At 30.8% G+C, this 19,079-nt stretch overlaps 1 protein-coding gene across 24 annotated transcripts in view; it reads right to left on the bottom strand.

Moving 5' to 3' along the window:
• Positions 1-19,079, bottom strand: part of MAPK10 (mitogen-activated protein kinase 10) — a 437,658-nt gene that overhangs the window by 50,017 nt on the left and 368,562 nt on the right. For 21 of the 24 annotated variants that reach the window (XM_025043836.1, XM_015586056.2, XM_015586057.2 and 18 more), the window contains 4 exons: positions 18,156-18,214; positions 17,164-17,302; positions 16,293-16,458; positions 13,836-13,907 (listed from right to left, as the gene is read on the bottom strand). In XM_025043836.1, coding sequence (XP_024899604.1) covers positions 13,836-13,907; positions 16,293-16,458; positions 17,164-17,302; positions 18,156-18,214 — 436 coding nt within the window. Of the gene's footprint in view, positions 1-4,678; positions 4,751-13,835; positions 13,908-16,292; positions 16,459-17,163; positions 17,303-18,155; positions 18,215-19,079 lie in introns of all 24 variants that reach the window. The other 3 variants (XM_006907574.3, XM_015586060.2, XM_015586051.2) reach the window with 2 other exon arrangements.

The following is a 19,079-nucleotide window of genomic DNA, read 5'->3' as shown; positions in this document are numbered from 1 at the left end:
TTAAAGAAACAGAAGCTGAGAAATTCCAGGAATTAGAGATAGGTTAGAATTTAGGAAACACAGTGAATCCCAAGGTAGATTAAAAAAAAAAAACAGAACAAAACAACAACAAAAAAACAACTCACACCTAGTCACATGATAGAGAAGCAGCAGAAAGCCAAACACCAAGAATCCTAAATGAAATCAGAGAAAAAGAATTTGTTATCTCCAAAGATGACTATTACACTGACAGCTAATTATTCACCAGCAATATTGGAAACAAAATGTCAGTGAAATAATATCTTTAAAATGCTGGAGGAAAATAACTGTCAATCTCAAATTCTATATCCAATTAAACTGTCTTTCAAGTAAGAGAACCCAATCAAAAACAGAATTTTATCATCAAAGACTCCCACTAAAAACTCCCAAAGGGTGTACTTGAGGAGCAAAGAAAATAATCTCAAAATAAAAGGCCAAATTGCAGAAAGTAGTAGTAAGCCAAGAAAATGATAATCATAAGGGTGAATCTAAACAAAATTTGCCTGTTCTCAATAAAATATCTTTAATTTATGCAATTAAAACAATTAGAACTAAAATTAATGTGTGCTAAGATCCTTTTATGTACAAAAGATTTAAAATGGCTTAACTAAAATAATAACTATACAAATTGAACTATAGATTCAATACAATTCCAGTATAAATACCAATAGAAATCTTTTTTATATAAGCTAACAACGCAACTCTAAAATTTTTATGGAAGAACAATAATTCACTAATAGCTAAGATACTTCTAAAGGAGACAAAAATAGGAGAGGTATTTACCCAATTTGATATATAAGCCCATAGTATACATTTGTAGTCATTAAAAAAGGGTAGTAATGATATAGAGTTAGACAGACCAATGGAACAGAATATACAGCCCAGAATCTAACACACCTCCTCTCAACATGTGGAAACTTATGACAAGGGCAGCATTATATATCAGTGATGAAAGAATAAGCTAGTCAGTAAATGGAAATAGAATAAAATAAATTGAATACCTTTTCACAACATACAGAAAAATCAATTCCATGTGGACTAAAGGCTTAAATGTAAAAAAATTAGACTTTAAAACATTCACATTAAAATTATAAGAGAATATAAAGGCGTCAAAGAATTCCTAAACAAGATATAAAAATATATGAACCATAAAAAAAGAGATTGCTAAATTTCAAAATCACTATAAAATGGGGAAATAATCTAAATACAGGAGAGAAGATATTTGCAACACATGATATTGACATAGATTAGGTGTCCAATTATATGAAGTCCTACTAATCAATAAAAATATACAATAGAAAAAATTGTTTAAAAAAAACAGGATACTTTTCCAAGAGGAAAATACTAATGGCCAATAAACAAGAAAAGATGCTCAGTCTCCCTGTAATCAAGAAAAAGTAAATTAAAACTCCATTGAAATAGTATTTTATATCCAAGGGATTGGTAACAAATTTAAAAACAAATCTGACAATACCAGGAGTTGGTGAGGTTGTGAAGTAGACAGTTACATCTATATACTGCTACTTTAGAAATCAATTTGATGTTGCACAAATTAAAAATGTGCAAACCTATGAGCCTGGGCATTTATCATAAAGAAAACCTTGCCCATGTTCTCCTAGAGATGTATAATCATATCATCATTGTTTATAAAAACAGAAACAAAAATTGAATATATCCCAAAGTCTATTTATAGGAGACTGGATTAGTTAATAGAATAGTCACAGACTGGAATATTATACAGCAATGAAAATGAATGAACTATTTCTAATATGTCAACATGAATAAATCTAAAAAATAAACATTAACTTAAAAAAAAGCAAGTAACAAAATAATAATAATACAATATGTACAACACAGTCAAGGAGATTGTAAAGACACGTATTTAGGACCATAGTAATCTCTGTGAGGAGAACAGAGAATATGATTGGAGAGAATCACACAAAAAGATTAAAAGGTATTTATTGGTAAGATTCTATTTTTTTAACCTGTGTGGTAGTATATATGTGTTCAATTCACTAATTTTCTTCAAAAGCTATATATTTAATATTAATTCATTTGTATAAAATATATTGTAATTTTAAAGCCAAAATTCCTGCTATGATGAAATTCATAAGATCCCTCAAAATAAAATTATCTCAATAGTTGATTTCCAATTCTTCTGTAGAGAATTAAAAACATATTTGAATTGAATAAAATTCAATTAATATATACTTAAAATATATCTACTAACAAAGTAGCCATAAACATAGAATTTTGAGAGTTATATTTGGCTATCAAAATTTCTCAATTCTAAAAATAATGTGTTGTATTTTTTTAAGTATAAAAGATAAAGGATATAAGACCTTATTAATATTTTAAGTTTTGCTATTGAGTTAGTTTATATATTAAGAAGATTTGTAGAGTTCATGTTGCAAGAATTTTTAGAAATCATTTACTTTGAGAACGTCTTTATATAAATGAAGAAATGTTTAAAAATTGTATGTATCCTTATGATGTATTGTATAGATGTATAGTATATATATTGTATATCTCCAGCTCCATTTTAAAGGTTCTATTTAACTAATAAATTCAGATATAATTTATTACCTCCTCAGATCAGTCATTTCTAATAACAAAAAATTTTTTAAACAAATAATCTCTCTTCATTTTAAGAAGTTAACTTTATAATATTCAATGTTCATAAATTGTTTGTTTGTGAAAGACTGATTTAAACTTTAACCAACATGTTTGAAATCATTGAAAGACCACACCCTACACTCCGCGGAGACACTTTAGAAAATAATTCTTATTCACTCTTCAGGAAATTTACAAATATATCCCCATATAAGAGCTCCAGAAATAACTCAATATCACATATCAAGCTCAGGCATTGAAAGGGCATCTAATATAATACATTAACATTAGCAACTGCCTAAAGCTTTACTTATAAGGGATTTTGATACCCAAACGAAAAATTGGTACCCAAGTAACTTCTCCCAATAAATGAATTCTAAGAAATGTTAGTCCATATTTAATAACTCAGTTGTAGAAATCTGAAATGATTTTCTTTAACATAAAATGTAAGAGTACTGAAAATCGACCATTTTAATTTACAGAGGGCAAATATTCATTTCAGTTATCAGTTATTCAACCACAATGCACTGCTGAAAAATCAAGAGTACAAAGTTAACATTAAGTTTATTTTCATCAAATGTCTAAAATGAGCCAAAATTTAAGAACTGTTTCATATTCCATGTTCAAAGACCAAACTCGAGTTTATAATTTGTTGGTAATCAAAGAAAGGCTGTTTTTAAGAAGTCTGAGGGAATTTAGCTTTTTTAACAAGTCAACATACTTCTAAATAATATTAACATTAACATGAATGTGGTAAATTTTTAGATATTATTTAATAAAGTGTAAACATAGAAGACTAAACTGCAATATAGACACATTTTAAAAAATAAATGTGTCTTATAAGAGTAGAAAAAAGTTTTTAGCAAGAATGGAAATAAAAACAGTGCAGCTTTATTTTTAACTAAATAAAATATTTTAGCTTAAGTTCTTTCATTTGACAAATATCAATTGAGTGCCTAACTCAATCATTCCCTAAACTGGTCCTTTAATACATACAGAGAATATATGTTTAAAACTATATGTAAATCCACATTTGTAACATATATATATGCACATATATAACCATATATGTCATATATCAATCCTCAAAGCAAAAGGCTAATTATAATATGGTTAGGATACACTGCATTAGTAACTAGATTTACTTTAATTACATATTAAAACCTCATTATTATAGGTTCAGTTTTAGTTTTGAATTATGATCATTTAAGCAGAGATTTTATTTTTAGTATGATGAGGACATAATATTTTCATAAACGACTGAGTATAGAATATTTAACAAACAAAGAAATGTTATTATGCACCCATATACTAATCACACAGTATCCATATCTATTTAATACTTCAGAGCCTCTGGAATCTTTACTTGCTAATTATTTGCTGCCTAAGAGGAGGCATAAATTTATTTCTTCAGATATTTTATATAATTATTATTAATTAATGAGGTTTTAATTATTGTACTTGTTAATAATGTGGAGAAAATAATAAGAATTGGAGCAATTATTTCTATAAATTAAGTGAATGAGAAAAAGAATTTTAGAAGAGGTTGAGCAATTTAAAAATAAAATTCATATGCATGTTCTCTGAATATGTTAAACCAATTGTATTTGTGGATGAACATAAATCTAACTGATTAGAATTCTATGTCAAGTGAATATTCTTATGATGTAAAAAGCATAAATCTTCAGTCTTAAAAGTGAAATATTTGGTCATTTATTATCTAGCTATGAATAGAAATTAATTTTGAAATATCTACAACAAAAAGCAATAAAGAAGAGCATATCACTATAATTAGTTTCATAGGAATGAATTAAAGCAGACCTTTTGATACCATGCTGAATGTTTCATTTTTGATACTGTAATATCCATGTAAGATCTTCCTAAGAGACAGTTACTCTACCATGATGCCGGCTGTAAACATTTGACATTGGAGACTCATAGAACCCCTCTAAGAGATGTGAATGCATACCATCAGCAGGATTATATTTTTGACCAAAGGAAATTGAGAATGACACCCATAGAGACCACTGGCTGCTAAGAAGGATACGATCAGTGCCAGGAAACAGCACTGCACCTTTTATCATTTCTCCCATGATGCACCCTACTGACCACATGTCAACTGAAAACAAAAATGACATGAAGATAAACAAGAAGACAGGAATAGAAGAGCAAATAAATGAAACCACTTGGCTACCCATGCCATAGAGCAATGGTCTGACCTTTCGCTGACTGGATGAGAGGCCAATTTTATGATCATTAGTGTTTTAAAACAGTGAAATGGGAGAGAAAACAAGAATGTCAGGACCCTTTCTGCTAAGTAACGACACTGCTCAATGTTGCCCAATGTATGATGAATACTACTTTGCAATTATAATTCAATGATTAATTTAGTTTCTGATTTAAAAGGTCTAATTTACATTTATGTACTAGAATCCTACTGATTTGTATTGTAAATTATTGTAGATTGTTTTAATATGGGAAACATGTAAATCAGTTCATTTTTTATTCTTTTGTGTACCATATTTGGGAGTGGGGGAAAGAAAGAAAAGCTGCCAGTAACTTCAAAAGAAAGGATTTCTTTTATAAAACACATTTATTCTTATTTATAAATGTGAATAAATTTCCAGAAGTGAATGCTAGTTCAAGAATAAACATTTTGGAATATGCTGGCTCAGTTTCATTGATTCCCATCAAAGGAGCAAGTTTCTAAATAGGAAGCCTTGGCTTATTTTTATAGATGTGGTTGCTTTATAATGGTAAGAAATGCTGGCTTTCAAAAAGGGATGGTTCAACAAGAGATAATCAACATGACTAGAGAGCTGACACTTATTCTGAAATTGTGAATGAAAAAGAAACACTAAAATTTAAGGTGAAATTATGATGGTCTCTCTGCTATTGCCAGTTATCATCCAGAACTTAAAACCAGGAAGCTAGAGCAAAGGATTCACAGGGAGGGGCAAAATGGGGAAAGGAGAAGCAAAAAAGTGAAATCTTGCTCTTTAACTATTGTTGGTTACTCACATGTTCCTCTTGAAGTCAGAAAGAGAAACAGGTCATTCTTGTGGGAGAGTTGGGGAATAAGGGATGTGGAAGGTAGAACAAATAGCTGAAAGGCATTAAGATAGTAGCCACTATAATTTGCTCCACTTACTCTTCAAATTACATCTTGTAATTTGGCAGTAACCTTAAAGTATTCCTCATGAGATTCTTTCCAATATGAAAATCTCACTCAGATTAAACTCAAAGTTTCCATAGTTTGACTTAACACCTAAACAGAGTGATCACTGCAAAGGAATGGTTACAGCTTTAAAGGTGATAAGCATACCAGAGAAGCAAATTTGTTTTGCTTCCGTTTTAGGAAAGCAGTAACATGCAGAAATATCAGGGAAAGATAGAGCAAACAGTTGTGCATCCTTTATTATTAATGCATTTGTAATTCCAGATAATATCTGTCTCAAAAGAGGTTGGTATTATGAGAATTTTTGATGAAAAGAAAAAAAAAGATCTCCAAAAATGTATTTATTTTTGAATTGCAAGTATTCTTATCGTACTGTCCAAAGTTATCGGTCTGACTAAGTTGCTTATAACAGTGTATCTATTTTTTATAGATATTGGAAAAGAGACACAAAAAAATATAGAGAGATAAAAACTCAACAAGCAGTGTTTTATCTTGCCTGTTATCTATTCAAACATTTGGGGAAAAGCTGTTTCTGCCACAAACCTATCGGGGACTTTTTAAACATTTATTCTTATTTTTTATTTAATAACCAAAAATAGACTTAATAGATCACAAAGCTTTGCATAAAAATCATGCAGAGATATAAACTCTACATCTGAACTACTGATGAATATATGTTGAATTCCGTTTTCTTTATTTTAATGAATCTTTCCAAGGTGATAATACTGTGGAAACCTTTCCAATCCTCGTTTAACTTGATTCACTATCCACTATTTCTATAGATAATCCATGCTTATGCCACCTAAGTGTTTCAAAGCCTTATTCCTGAAAATGGCAAACTTGGTCATTATGTATTACAGAAGTGAAATATATGCACGTGAATTTACATGGATTTTTATATACTCAAGACAGGATTATTTCTCAAAATAAAGCTATTGTACCAGATTTTATGAATTAGTCATCACAACTAAAACAAGAAATAGGTAATAAAAGATTGATATTTTATCTTACTGGGACAGGAAGCTTGGGTGGTGGTAAGCCTTCCCTCAACTAATATATAATCTGCTTTTCAGAGTAACTGAATTATTTTATACAACTTTAAAAATGTTTCAATGAATATTGACTATATATAAATCTTAGAAGATATTACTAAATTCAATCACTGTTGGAAACTGGATTTTGATGTTTTCTAGACAGTCTGACACAGTGTTTTGGTCTCCATAAGAGTTTTGTATACTAATGCTACCCATGTAGAATTCTGGTTGCTTTTATGATTCTCATTTATTGCATTCAGTGTCCCCATAGGCAGAAAGTATATTCATTTGCAATTTTAACACTCAGAAACTAAGTCACTTTCCTTAAAACAAAAGCTAAGTGAGTTGTGGTGTTACCAAAATATGGTTTTTAATTTTCTAAGTGAGAAAATCTCGAGTGTGGTATCATCTGTTAGGCATTAGATTATAGTAAATTATCTTTTCTATTTCTAGCCAAGAGATAAAAATAATATAATGTAGGCCCTGGCAAGTTAAATTTAAATAAAGCACTCACTATACTGCTACTTTCACATTCTGTGTAATGGCTTGGATGCTAATCCACTATGAAACATTTTTGGACTCTGTGAGCTTCAATCCAGCAACCTGGCAAATATTTCAGTGGTTCTGGCAACATGACTTTGAGACTACACTGCTTTTCTCCTTAACCTAACTAAATTCTTAATTTAGTTTAGGATTCAGACAAAGTGCTTTGATACATTTTCTTTTATTGGATACTTCTAAGTATAATAGCAAAATTATTATGGTTTTTTAAAATGAGAACACCGTTTATTTGTATAGTTTATGTTCAAAATTTATAAATTTAATTAGGTGTTTAACAAAAGCACATTGTTTTAAACTTCAGTGCAAAACAAAATTGTAAAAGACTACTGATGATAAACATAAACAAACTGAGAAGGTACATATTTTATACATATGAATCTAAGTAAAAACAATTAACAATATTTGTGAATCACAATGCTAAATATTCTAATGCCAGGAAATCAGAGGAAGATTTTTTCCTTGAGTCCGTCTACCTATTCAACCTGCTTTTCTTTGTAACTTCTATGCCATCATATTATTCATTTTAACCTTTATTTAAAAGACCTTATATTTTTATTTGTTTTTTTATTAAACAGAAAAATCTGCTGAAAGTTATAATAAAGGGGAAAATTTCTAGGTTTATATTGTTATAAATAAAGTTATAGATTAATAAACTTGCAAACTACCTTACCATAAAAACAATTAAATAATATGTTTACTGCACCAAAATATTTTAAATTATCATCTTTCAAAATCCATGTAATTTTGAAGTGTACAAAAAGAAGTAATTTAAAGAAATCCTAATGTTGAAAAAATGTCTTTTTTTAAACTTTTCATATTTTAATCAACAAACAGTAAATACTGGCTCTGAATATCTCACATTATCACCAAATTAAATACAAGTTTCCTGAAAATGCATGTAAATATCCTTATTTCATCCTGTGCATCAGCTTGCAGACATGCTTTAGTAAATAGAAAACTATTCATTTTTCCTTTCTTTCACTGTTGTCTAATTAATATAATTTGGTTTCTCGTCATCTGAGAGAGTATTTTTTTATTCTAGGTGGACTTTTAGTTATTTTTATTTTTTATAGTTTATCTAATTCATTTTGAAGGTTATTTGGGCTAAGTTCCCCCAACTATAACATAAAAATTGGAGTTCCTTATCTTTGAAGGTATTTACAAGTGCGTATATGTTTGTAAACATTTAATGTTTTATGTGTATAAAATGGCTATCATCACAGCAATTCTGTAAGATAGGCAAAGGAGGTATTTTATAAAATAAAGTTTAGGAGATGTCCCATGACTAAATAGGACCAAAAGCCAGTTCTTGGAGCCCTATTCTGATATGTGCTCAAGACTTATTTGACTGCTGAAGGGAGCAAGTCCCACAGTATGTATCACCATTCAGGAACTCTGTCCTAAGAGCTAAATGGACCAACAGCAGTTTAAATGGAATATTACAGCAATGACTAAGGAATGCATTTTATTGTTTGTAGTTTCTCACCACGCCTTGAATATTTCACTTCATTTTTAAAGATTGCTCAGTAATCTACCTACAGAACTGTAGAGGGACAGGAAAAAACAACATGCTTTTAAACCTTCTACATACATTTCCAACAGACAGGAAACTTCTGGGGCCCCGGCAGTTCTAGTGAAGTTTTGTGCATGATAGCATTCAGTAGATTCCTCTCCAAGGCATCAAGGGGTCGAGGTCCAGCTCCTCAATTTCTTGCCTTTTATTCCTCCCCAGAAGCCCATGCTCTGGGTCCTCCCTCACTTTCTGCCTCCTGGCTGTATAACTCACCAAACAACTTTTAGGACCTTTATGCCTTCCTCTGCCCTCTAGTGGACTCTGGTCTATTACTGTAAACACCTTGGAGAAGGGATTTCCTTCTTATATCTATGACTTCCATCCATCTATTCGGATCCCCACAAAATCTCCAACTCTCATTCTAGTGATTCCTGTCTCACTCAGATTTTCTCAAAATAGTAATAATGGAGAAGAGTAGTAAGCAAATTAATGGTGAAAATATATTCTTTTAAATAAATACAAAGAAATAATAAATGAATAATCTTTTTTATGTTTATGATTATCTGCAATTTGCTTGGTGTGAAAGAATGATCACTGGATTTTTACATCCCAATTTTATTTAAAGCCCTAAATTATGTTTTGTTTGAAAGAACCCTGAGTTACCCTAATATTAGGAAACAGACTCAAATTATAGCAAGGTATTAGTTGCAAAAGTTTATTAGGAAGTAAGCACAGTTATTTCAAGGAGGTAAAAAGGATTACGAACATTTGTCTGCACTAAATGAATATTATAATCCACCATCTCCAATTTTTGTGTATTTTACTTTAAATATTCCTAATTTCCATGTTCAAGCTTAGAAAAGATATGACATTCAATTACTTTGTAAATAAATAAATAAATATGAATATTTATTTATTTAGCTAATTCTTTAATTTAGTATTTACTTCTTCAAATATGTTTTGAAAAATCATTTGCCTCTTCCTTAACAACGTGGCTCCTTGGTGAGGTTATATGTATATATTCTTTTAATTCTAACTGAAATTTCTTGTATCTTCAGAGGGAAAGGCAAGAGGGGGGTATTTTAGCAGTGCAATTGTCAGTGCTAATTAGAGATAATATACTTGAGGCATAGAAGTTTCAAATGAATACACTGTGTCTGTCTTTAACATCACCCAGGTCCAGAGCATGCCATCCAAAAACTCTAAATAAAGGGACTATTACGAGCCTCGTTCAAAGAAGGTGCTGCCACTTGAAGTAGAATGGAAAAACAATAAAGTAGAAAGAGAGTGTCTATAAGAAGCAAGTTTAAGGAAAGAACTCATGAAAACTATACTGGTAGTATATGAATGAGCCTTCAGTAATCAAGAATATGGCATGCCTAGGTTGGAGTTCGAAGTGGGTGAAAGGAGTGACTAGATAGTCCTAAAAAAAAGTCAACAAAACCTTCTAAGAAACCATCACAAAACTGCTTTATTGTAAGTCCTTATTAAAAGAAAAAAATCTGAATGAAATGTAAAGTCACTGACACCTCATATGATCTTTGGGTTATATAAAGAAAATAATGGGCTTGGTATATCTATTGCTCTCTAACTTGAATTCATCATAGGTCTAAGACATTTTAGCAATACTGCATATTTTGTCAACATATATACTATGAAACAGGTTTTAATCATAACAGTATAGTGAAAATTGAGTGTATAACAGTGTATGTTCGTATCATTTAAAAAAACTATGTAATAAAAATTAAATATTTTATAAATGTCTCTTTGGATATTAAAAGATTAGCAAACTAGTTAATGGAAAAAGCAAATATGAATATTTATTTACTTATTTATTTAGCCAATACTTTAACTTACTAATCAAAAAACTACCCTGTGATATCATCTGGATCATATCTTGATAGCCAAGAAACCCACGCAATATTTCTCAAATGCAAAGACAGTTTTAAGTGAAAAAGTGGCTAACACTTTAAGTTATCCATGACAATTTCATAAGATATCTTGATTTGTCAAGATGTTTTACTACTTTTGCTTAAGATGCAGATTAAGAAAGGGAACACTAAAAAGTTCTGTCGATTATGATGATAGAGTATCATCACACCATTTTTTAGCTTCAGAGAAATTCTACATAAATTACTCTGAATAATTCTAAGTGAAAGTCAAGAGAACCTATGATTAATTTTCTTTTTAAGTCTCTGAAAATCTTAGAGGTAGTCATGGTTATCAATTTGCATATACTAAACTTTGAAATTACTTCCAGTAAATGATAGAATCCTTTAGATCTCAATATATTAGCATGATTCTTCTCCATATACACAACCTCCATTGGCACCTCAACTTGTGTCTGGTCATCACGGTTTAGTGAGGTTAGTTCAGTGCTCTGGTCTCTTGATTCAGGAGGAAGCTCTACTCATAAAATGGTAATAATTTCATGCAAAGGTTAAGAAAACAATTCCACTCAAAAAAACAGAATATGTTGTCCATTGTTTAATGGGGATTTCTATGGGTTCATTTATTTTTAAAATATAGCCATGACTTAAGACATTAAATTATAATTTTACTTATAGGTAAAATGAACTAAGGATTTAAATTCAAATAGAACATTTTCAATGAGATGGCAGTTCTTCTAATTCATTTCATCTGGAAATTATTTACTCATATTTAAGTAGAGTTTAACTTAAGCAAGATGTTTTCTACTATAAATGTCTTTATGTAATTTCTCTGTTTACTCTTTCGGTCCTCATTCAGCATCATTATCATAAATGGCACTAGGCTATCAAAGACTGATATTCTATATAATCATCACATGAGACAAAAGAATTCAGAATGCAAACCCTTATAACAATCTACATTTACTGTCATAGGATTTATTCAATTTCTAGTACTAAACTTATCAAAAATATATATTTTATGCATTGATTTTTGCACAATTTAAGTTACAAACATTTTTCTAAAACATAAACTAGAATAAATGGGAAAAAAAGACTTTGAAGAGAACAATCTGTGGAAGAATGTGGAATTATCAATGTGGTGTTATTATCTTTGCTTGTTTTTCTGAAGAATTATTTTGGGTTAAAAATGTTTTGATTTTTCCTCATTTTTTGGCTTTTAAATTTAATATTGTTAAAATAAATGAAAAGCAACCCTGATAAATGTCTGAAGAGCTAAATTAGATTGCAGAGAACCATGAAAATCAAACAACCTGTAAGAACAATGCCACATGGAAATGAGATATTTTGTGACATTTTGTCTTTCACTAACAATGCATTATAGAGATGTGGCTATTCACTTTAAGAACTGATTGAGAATTTCCTTTTTGGGGGAGTGGGTTTGAAAAGTATTATATCCTTAAGACAAATGAACAAAGGAAAAAAAACACTTTTTAATGAAATTAGTACATTTAAATATGAATGAATTATGATATTGTTCAAATCAACTACATTGGATATATAACTAATCCTCAAAATATAAATAGTAAATATAAAGTAAAATGAAAAAGTACCTTAATACATAATCAATATATAAATTATTAAGATACTTTACGTTTTCTTTTTATAGCTTCAATATCTAGTACACATTTTGCACATATAACGCCTCTCAATTCAGAATAGCCATAATTTCAATTGCTGAATGCTACATGTTGCTAGTGGCTACATATTAGACAGTATAGTTTTAGAAAATGTCATTACTCTTCCACTATTCTGGAATTTAGAGAATATCTTGTTAATATCCAGAAGAATGAATAAACGCCCACATAAATGTGTGCTCATTGTGGTATTAAGTACTTACTGTATTTGGTTTTCTTTTATATAGGCCTTTTCTTCTACTTTACATCTATTAAATAATAATCATAATCCTTCTTATATAATAAAAGAGTTCCTTAATAGAGCTTTCTTATCAATCATATATAATATTTAATGGAATTATGGACCACAGTTTTATTGCCAATTTCCAAAAACGTCATATGTAGTAAAGACACTGGACTCAGTCTTGCATTATCATTGTTAAAATTATCCATAATTGTAGTACTTAGATTTCAGTACTGTGTATTGGCCAAGTATTTCTGTATTTATAAAAGTATATTTTCTATTACCACATAAACTTTATTATCTATATACTACAATGATAAATATGTGCCTTTGTTAGAAAGTAAGCTTTTGGTCATTTCAGAAATATACCAGCTCATTTAACAATTCCAAATCATAGATATCACTCAGGAATTTCTGATGGAATCTAGTACAGGATTCAGTGGTAGAATTCAAATCAACACTGCTGTTTAAAATTCTAAATTTTGTTGGAAAAGCAATTATCTATGTTTAAGTCACATCTCCAAGTCAAGTGAGGGAAGCCTATTTTAAACCCACCAAACATCTGGCAATTTGAATAATAATTAAGATTTTTAAATGTGGAAGTGCATGTTTTAAGGAGAAAATGCTACATAGACCTATTTAAGACTGAACATAGTGTCAGGAATAATTCAAATCAATGAAGCTGTAAACAAAAGCTTAAGACGTCAGCAAGGAGAGAAATTATTATTCCTAAATGTTCTAGAAGCACAAAATAGTTTTAGAAAGCAGATGGAAAATACTTGCAAGTAGTGACTTTTTCTCTAGTGATAAAAATAAATATATTTTTAATCATGTGAGATTTGGTGGCCTCTCATTGATGAAAAAAATAGCATTGCTACTTTAAATTATAGAAAAGAAAATAATTTAAGGAAAAAAAAGCCCATTGAAATTTAATTGGTAAGTAGTCTTCAGTACTGGTCAGATTATAAAAATTATCACTTTTTAAAAAAATCAGTTACACCACTTACCCAACTTTTTGCTTCTATCTTTACTCTCCTGGTAAAACCATTATGTGTTTAAAGGGAGAGAGAACAAAACAGGTAAAGCTGCAGCAAAAGGTACAAGGATACAGTCCCTTCCTGGAAAGAGGATTTTGTGGCGAACCATTTCTCCCATAATGCATCCCACAGACCATATATCCACTAGAACAGGAGAGAGGGAAGTGAAGAAAAGGGAGGAAAGTAAAGTTAACTAAGATAATTGATCTCTGAAGGAGAAGGAAAAAGAACAGTTTGATTAGAAGGTACAATTTTGTTTCCCACCAAAAGTTGTTCAAAACTGTGCATTAAAATCAGCACTATAATATTACAGAAACAATGTCTAGTGTGAGAATTCAAATTAATTTTAAAAAACTACTTTATGGGTGCCTTAGATTGCCTCATTAGTACCAGGAAGTGGTGACACGGAAAAGCAGCAGCTAAACCAAAAGTGTCTTACTCAACCCGCACATGTAGCTGTTTCCATTTTCTCTTCGATTCAGTTGCGTGGAGTAGGGCAACAAAAGACCACCTTTTTGTTTGGTTATTTTTTGGTTTTGGTACCTGCAACCAAATCCAAGAAACTAAGAAATGGCTGAAACCATACTTTAAAGGCAGAAGGATTAGAATCCCTAGTATTCAGGACTTAGTTTTTCCTTCAGAAGTAATCCTTGTAAATAAATATTAGTTTTAGTTTCTATTAGAAATATTTCAAGAAAAAAACATATATGATTAATTAGCACATGTATAAAAGAGTCATCTGGAAGTAAAGCGAAAAAAAAATATTAAAGGTGTTAAAAAATGTTACATACATGGATTTATTTCTCAGTTATACTTGTTAACAAACATGCTTCACCTTCTCTAACCAATCTTTTCCCTCTTCCGAATGGCTTTTTAGTAAGGACAAAGGGAACTTCGAGGCAAAAACATTAGGCCAAAATGCTCCTTGGGGAAGAAAGGCAGGGTTAGGTGCATAGGTTAGGTGGGCATGCCTGATGTTGGAGCAAGCGAGTTTTTCTGCATGATAACCTTCTTCCCATACGTAAGTGGGAGGACAGCACAAGAGTGCTTGGTATGGCTTTGTCATGGATCTAGAGATGCCAAAAAACTAAGACAGTATCTTGCAATCCTTTGTAGTGAGGAAAGGAAAAGCAATAAAATTATATGCCATTTCTGCAGCAAAGATCTGAAAAGCCATAAAAGGCAAATTCGGATCCCCAAACCCTTGTATAGCCCTGATTTCTTGAATTTGTAAACTGGTTCCCCTTTGATTTTTAAAAAATAACTTGTGAAGAATGTATACAAATATCTTCTTTTCCAAATAAGTTAGATGTGATATTGCCTTAGAAAATGGGCTAGATGTGTCTAGCCCCAAGTCAAAAGGTAACAGAATTTTGCCATTGTCCACCAAAGTGATTCTGACCTTCCCAAGAGCTGACTTTTCCTCTTCCTCTACACAAATTCACGAAAGTATTGCCTCTCTTCTAATCTGGAAGTACTCAAAGACATTTTTTAAAATTTGGTGGCCAGGAAATTTTCATAAAAGTACCTTGTAACAGCTGCCCATAAAAATACACTGATAATTATTTTTATAGAACTTATAAAAACAGACTGTTAGGACTAAATATAATAAAATATAAAAATAAATATGAAAGGTACACCGAGTACATATAACAATCCTAATTTAAAACTATTTTAATTCCTAAATATATTGCATATGTTTTTTAATATGCTGTATTACTCTTTGGAGTTTTTTTTTCAAAATAATTTATTGCAATGCTTTCTATAGGCATTTTATAAATCCTTTATTTTAATCAATAAAATCAAATTGTAATACATTTTGAAAATTCTTTCTATCTTTTCCTTTAAAGTGTTCATTAATACTAGATTTTCTTTATGAAAGCAGTAATATAAAATATTTTTCTCTCTGTGTGGTTTTTGGAATTTATAAAAATTTTCTAGGCAATCGCTATCCTAAATATTAATCGTAGAGCAGTTTAAAGTATTAAAGAAACTCTTATCCAACTTGAACAATTTGGATTATTCTAAATTGACTATTCATTGTGCATTTGTGATATTCCCGTTCCAAGGATTTGTCGTGTATTTTTGTTTACCTTTTCCTATGACCAGAGCCATCTCTCTAATATATGATATAGAACCAAATAGTTAAATGCAATAGACAGATTTCTTCCTGTTTTCATACTCACTTTGAGCTGAGCTGCAACCCAATAGCAATTTTTCTCAGTATCTACAGCATGTGCACTCATTAGTATCCACTTGACTGTCTAATCAGACTCCATTTACAATTCTTTTTAGCTATTTCATTTTAGTGTTCTTTTAGTAAAGCTTACTTCTCAGAAACATCCTTCACACTTTTAATGAGTAATTCTTTTTAGTATTTAAAAATCAAAAACTTCTAAATATGAAGGCTGGCAGCCCTGTTTAAAAAAAAAAATCATATACATGAAAGAGAACATTACGTTTATCTATCTGAAACATGTACTCATTTTCTTCCCGGTCTCCATGGCTGCTACTCAGAGGCATCCCTACCGTTCTCCTTGTAGCCCATTCCCAAGATGACCTCGGGGGCTCTGTAATAACGTGTCACCACATAAGGAGTCATCATGAAGCTTGTGCCTGCCGTCCTGGCCAGTCCGAAGTCGAGGATTTTCAATGTACAATCAGACTTGACTACAATGTTACTTGGTTTTAAATCCTGATAATAGGAACAAAAGAAAAAATGAAAAGCCAGCATCATATGGAACATGTGATTTCTATCTACTCAATCAATGTGGCAGTCTTACAATAACACTGATGCCCACCCCACGTACTGCAGAGCCCTACATAAAGCAGATGATTACTACCCCAAATGAGTTTATGATTAGCTTTTAGATTTTTTTCTAATATCCTCAGAAACTTTTTTTAAACCTAGAAGAGAATTGTACTATCATTTTTATAATTTAGGCTCATCTTGGGAAGAGGTTTTAGAAAAAATACATATCCTTTATTGTCATCTGTTAGCTTTCTCTTTATGGAAACATAAACCTTTCAGCTTATATTTCATTTCTAGGCCTGACAGGAGAGCAGATCAGGATAGCTGTCTTGTTGCTGTCAGAAACAAATCATGTAAATGAACTGTCTTATTTCAACTGCACATATGACCTCTGCCAATCAAGGGGCTAGAAAATATAAGCCTCTCAGAGGCTGACTCTCAATGTGCTGAAATAAAATGTTAAACAAAAATCAACTACACTATTAAAGTTTCCTTCTACATATAGTGAGCTACGTGCTAATTCTAACATAAAAGAAATGAAAAAGGACAGTATATTTAACCAAGCTCCCTACATAAAGAAAATCATCTACAGTTGCTTTTTCTTCTCCAAAAACATCTTAATTATAATTCAGAAGTAGGTGTTCTTACCCTGTGAATAATTCCAGCAGAGTGGAGGTGCTTGATGCCACACAACATTTGGTATAGGAGGTAAGACATTCGCTCATGGTCTAATTCCATCTGAATCACCTGACACAAGTTGGCATCCATCAGTTCCATTACTAAGTAACTGGAAGGTAAATCCACAATTTAGCTCCAGATCACAAGACCCATGAAGTCCTTCAAACAAATGAGAATCCTCTCCTAAATCTGTAGTCTTCTGAATTCTCTAGCTCTACATTTGACTGAATTAAGACTGTGAAAAACTTCCAAGTTTTGCATGCATGTTAGCAAGGGTAACTCTACTGCAAGTTTGCTAACAGAAGAAGCATTTATTAATGTGTGGTTTCTACCCATCTATTTTTCTACTTTCATATTGTTCTCACTTTTCCTTGAATTTCCTGAACTCTTTTCTATTATGATTACAAAAAAATATATTCAGAATCGCTTCTTCCATTAAATACAATGCTTCTGTGTTAAATAAGAAATGTATCTGTGTTAAACATGCAATGTATCTGTGCCTGGATTTACTTCCTCTCTTTCTATTGTCACTATACTTAAAGGTAGATTCTTTTTACACAAAATCAAAGGCACTACAAAAATACAAGTAAAGCTTAAAGATAATTTTTATCATGTCTCTCTTAATGTTTTTCAAAATAAATTGACTCATTCTAGAAAGTTCACAGAATCAATTAATAATAGATAGATACATAATACATAATGAGCCTTCCCTGATTGAACCAAGAACATGGAATAACAAAGCACAAGGAGCCAAAAGGCCAGAAAGAAGCAGAAGCATCTTTCCAGGAAGTAACACCATAAACAGGATCTTCTGTCCTCTCACTGGATCCCTTTCATTTGCTGCCAAGCTCTTAAGTCTCTTTGATCTCTACAAGGGATTTTATCCATTTGATTTTTTGTCATTTTCCCTTGAGTTATTTGAGAGCTATGCTCTCCCTTCCTTCATGAATTTTGTTACTTACACATCTTGGAACTCCTCCAGCGTTTTCTGGGGTGTAAAGACATTTAATAAACTAATAATCTGGAAAATAAACAGAGGAAGGAGAGAAAGAAAAAGGGAGAGAAAGAATTACTTAATAAGCACATTTAAAATAACATTTTTTTTCCCAACTCAAAGTCGCACACTAGTGCTATAACAGAAATAAAAAAAAGTTGAAATATTTCTAGAACTGTCTCACAGAACATAGGAAAATGTACGCAGAACAGATACATGAACTATCTTCAGGTTAAAATGAAATTAAAAAGCTCAAATTCTTAGGCAAAAAGAAGAGTCAGAGAAGATACATAATTGTGATATTGCTTTAAAGTTTGGTTCTCCTTGGTAGAATATGGAGCTGAATGTAATCAAACAAACAAACAAAAAAAAAAAAAAAGAGGAAAGCCATGTAAGAAAAGTGAGAGCAGTGAGACACCCAACAAGACTTAGCAAGGCCGTGTTTTTCCTTTAAACGAACAAGGTAGAGTTCTAATTCAAGGTGGTGCTTTAATTCAAGGTAGTCCTTTAAATCAGTTTACCTTCTAGCTTAAGTAAATTTCAAAAAACAAAAAAAATCTTTGTCACATTTCCAAATAGATTGCATACATAAATAACTCAAAATGTTCTTTCAGCTAAATATTCTGTACTAATGTGCCAAAGGGAAATAAATAAATAATATAGATAACAATCTTCTACTCACAGGATAGATACAACGATTTCACAAAAATTGGGTAAGTACAAATTTAAGCTTTATACATCTTTAAATCATCAATTAATGAATTTCAATAAACTTCATAAGTGGTACAGAAACATATGAAGTAATAAAAATAAAACAAAATGATTTTAAACATTTGAGAAAAGCAGTCAATTCTAAGGAATGCTTTTAGGCCTTGAGCAGTTTTCATTTGTT

Source organism: Pteropus alecto, unplaced genomic scaffold (genome assembly GCF_000325575.1).
Source record: "Pteropus alecto unplaced genomic scaffold, ASM32557v1 scaffold161, whole genome shotgun sequence".
Classification (NCBI taxonomy): domain Eukaryota; kingdom Metazoa; phylum Chordata; class Mammalia; order Chiroptera; family Pteropodidae; genus Pteropus; species Pteropus alecto.
This window is presented reverse-complemented; position numbering and strand designations above follow the sequence as displayed.